General features: G+C 41.3%; 1 protein-coding gene across 1 annotated transcript in view; it reads right to left on the bottom strand.

Moving 5' to 3' along the window:
- The window catches only part of LOC106884470 (kelch-like protein 10), a 19,611-nt gene that overhangs the window by 9,297 nt on the left and 7,895 nt on the right, over positions 1-2,419 (bottom strand). Inside the window, exon 3 of the mRNA XM_014935872.2 lies at positions 1,343-1,512. Within this exon, the coding sequence (XP_014791358.1) occupies positions 1,343-1,512 (170 nt within the window). The remainder of the gene's footprint in view (positions 1-1,342; positions 1,513-2,419) is intronic.

Here is a 2,419-nt window from a genome sequence, read left to right as displayed (position 1 = left end):
TCTGTCCGTGTGTGTCTGTCTGTATGTCCATCTGTCCTTCCCTCCCTCCCTCCCTCCCTCCCTTCCTCCCTCTATCCATCCATCCAACCGTCCGTCTGCCCGTCCATCCGTCTGTCAGTCCATCCGTCTGTCAGTCCGTCCGTCCGTCTGTCTATCCGTCCATCGATCGATCGATCCATCCATCCATGCATCCATCCATGCATCCATCCATTTTCTATCTATCTATCTATCTATCTCGTTTATTATCATTATTCTCGTCTTCCATCAACTTTCAAACCATGTCCCTCTCCATTAATATGTTAAGTGTGTCATTTTTTACATCGTGGTCCGGTTGTTGTTGTTGTTTAACCCCTAGACAACTCTGAACAAAAACTTTCCAAATGTTATCATTCTAGTGTTTCTTTTTGCTTTTTCTCCTTCAAGACATTAACAAAGGCATTATTTTGGAGGGAGATTTGCCTCCTATTTCTAGCCGGTCGAGAGACCTTGTAGAGGTTCTCTCGCTAGTTTACCACCGGCTGAAACCAAAAAACAATTGCAGTGTGGAAGGTGTTTATAAGCCATTTAAAAACACACGAAACCCGTTAGATTCACTTCAACATTTAAATTTAATTTGCCAAAATATTTTCGTCGCTTTGAGACCGCGACCTGTTCACTGACAAAATTCCGTGCTGCATGTGTGTGTGTGTGTGTGTGTGTGTGTATATATATATATGGATAATCTTAATCTTTCTCAGGCAGTCATAAATTTCACAAGGTCTTCATTAAAAAAGAAGAAAAAACGCTAAGGGGAGCGGCATAAAAACGCTAGTGCCATTAAGTCTCAAAACTGTTGAAGAAAAGACGTAGAAGGAAAGGATACGACAAGCAATTGCCGAAATATACTGAAATTCCGTCTAAAAAGCAAATATCTTGATTAGAAATATTGCTTACTATGCTGATGTCTCCGCAGGCAATACATCAACAATCCACATGAAACCTACAGAATTGCCTTCAACAACACACCTATTCATATCGCCATTGCCACTTGTAAAAGAAAAAAGATAAAAAACAGCTCTTTCAAAACACATTTGGTAATCGAAAGACACAGAATGACCACCAAAATTTCGTGGTAATTGTTAGCTAAGACGCAGACATTTAAAAACGGATCAATAAGCTGCTTTTCTATCTCACAGATAAATTCCACAGCACCCTAATTTTAATCCCAAGTCTTAATAAAAAGAGCAAATTAATTTTGATTTGCTCACACATGTACAACCACCATTCTTGCTGCATGGCAGACGACAGCCGACGATCTACAGTATCTTGAGTATGTATGGAAGAACGTCTATAAACTATTTACCGTAGAGAACTGTAGCGCTGGCATCACTGCGTTGGTGATGCATCGGTTGAATGAAGCTCCATTGATTTTTGCTTTTGTTGTAGCGTTCAGCCGTGTTCTGACGTACTTGGCCATCGTAGCCGCCCATGGCATATATAAAGGAATGTAGCACCACCACACTGATGTAACACCTGTAAAAGAAAACATAGTGTTTTGGCTAGGGTGAGAGAGAGAGAGAGACAGACAGACAGACAGAGAAGAGAGAGAGTGACACAGACAGGGAAAGGCAGAGAGAGGGAGAAAGAAAGAAAAAGAGAAAAAGAGAGAGAGAGAAACAAAGAAAGAGGAAGAGAGAGAGAGAGAGAAAGAAAGAGAGAGAGAGAGAAAGAAAGAGAGAGAGAGAGAGAGATGTTTATAGTTGTTTAGCTCCGGGGCATCCCTAATCCAGAAACCACCTATGATGAAAGGCAATCCAAACATGACGTCCCCCAACCATCTCTTCTCAGATTACTCTATGTAATTCCTTGTGTTTTTCAGAGGCAGCAGAGGAAGATTTGATGGCTGCTATTACTGGCAGGTTTAGTGTTCACGTTCAGAAGTGTCCCTCATTTGGCGGTAAGTAGTAGTAGTAGTAGTAAGGTGGTGGTGGTGGTGGTTGTGTTGGTAGCAGTGTTGTGGTGTTACTGGCAGTGACGGCGGTGATGGGGGTTGAGCTGCTGCTGCTGGTACCGGTATTTCGAACCCTAATATAGTGTCTTAAAAATATGGCAAAAGTGTACCGTGGACTACACCATCCAGTGTAACCCTCGACCTTTACTTAAATGCAGTAGATTACAGCTTGAGAGAAATTTGACTGTTATTTCTAGCAGGTAAAGAGAGAGCGAGCGAGAGGGGAGAGAGAGAGAGAGAGAGAGAGAGAGAGAGAGAGAGAGAAATCGGATAAAAGTGCAAATGTTTTTAGCTTTTCTTCAGAATTCAACCTTGACACGTTACCGAAACTTTTGAAAACAATTCTTTGAAAATAATTCTTTGTCAAATGCTGATAACGTCGAAGACATTATCAAACTCAAAAGGGTGATCAAATCATAAATTACATTC

The sequence above is a fragment of the Octopus bimaculoides genome, chromosome 12 (genome assembly GCF_001194135.2).
Source record: "Octopus bimaculoides isolate UCB-OBI-ISO-001 chromosome 12, ASM119413v2, whole genome shotgun sequence".
Classification (NCBI taxonomy): Eukaryota; Metazoa; Mollusca; class Cephalopoda; order Octopoda; family Octopodidae; genus Octopus; species Octopus bimaculoides.
Note: the sequence above shows the minus strand (reverse complement) of the source record. Positions and strands in the feature narration are given on the sequence as shown.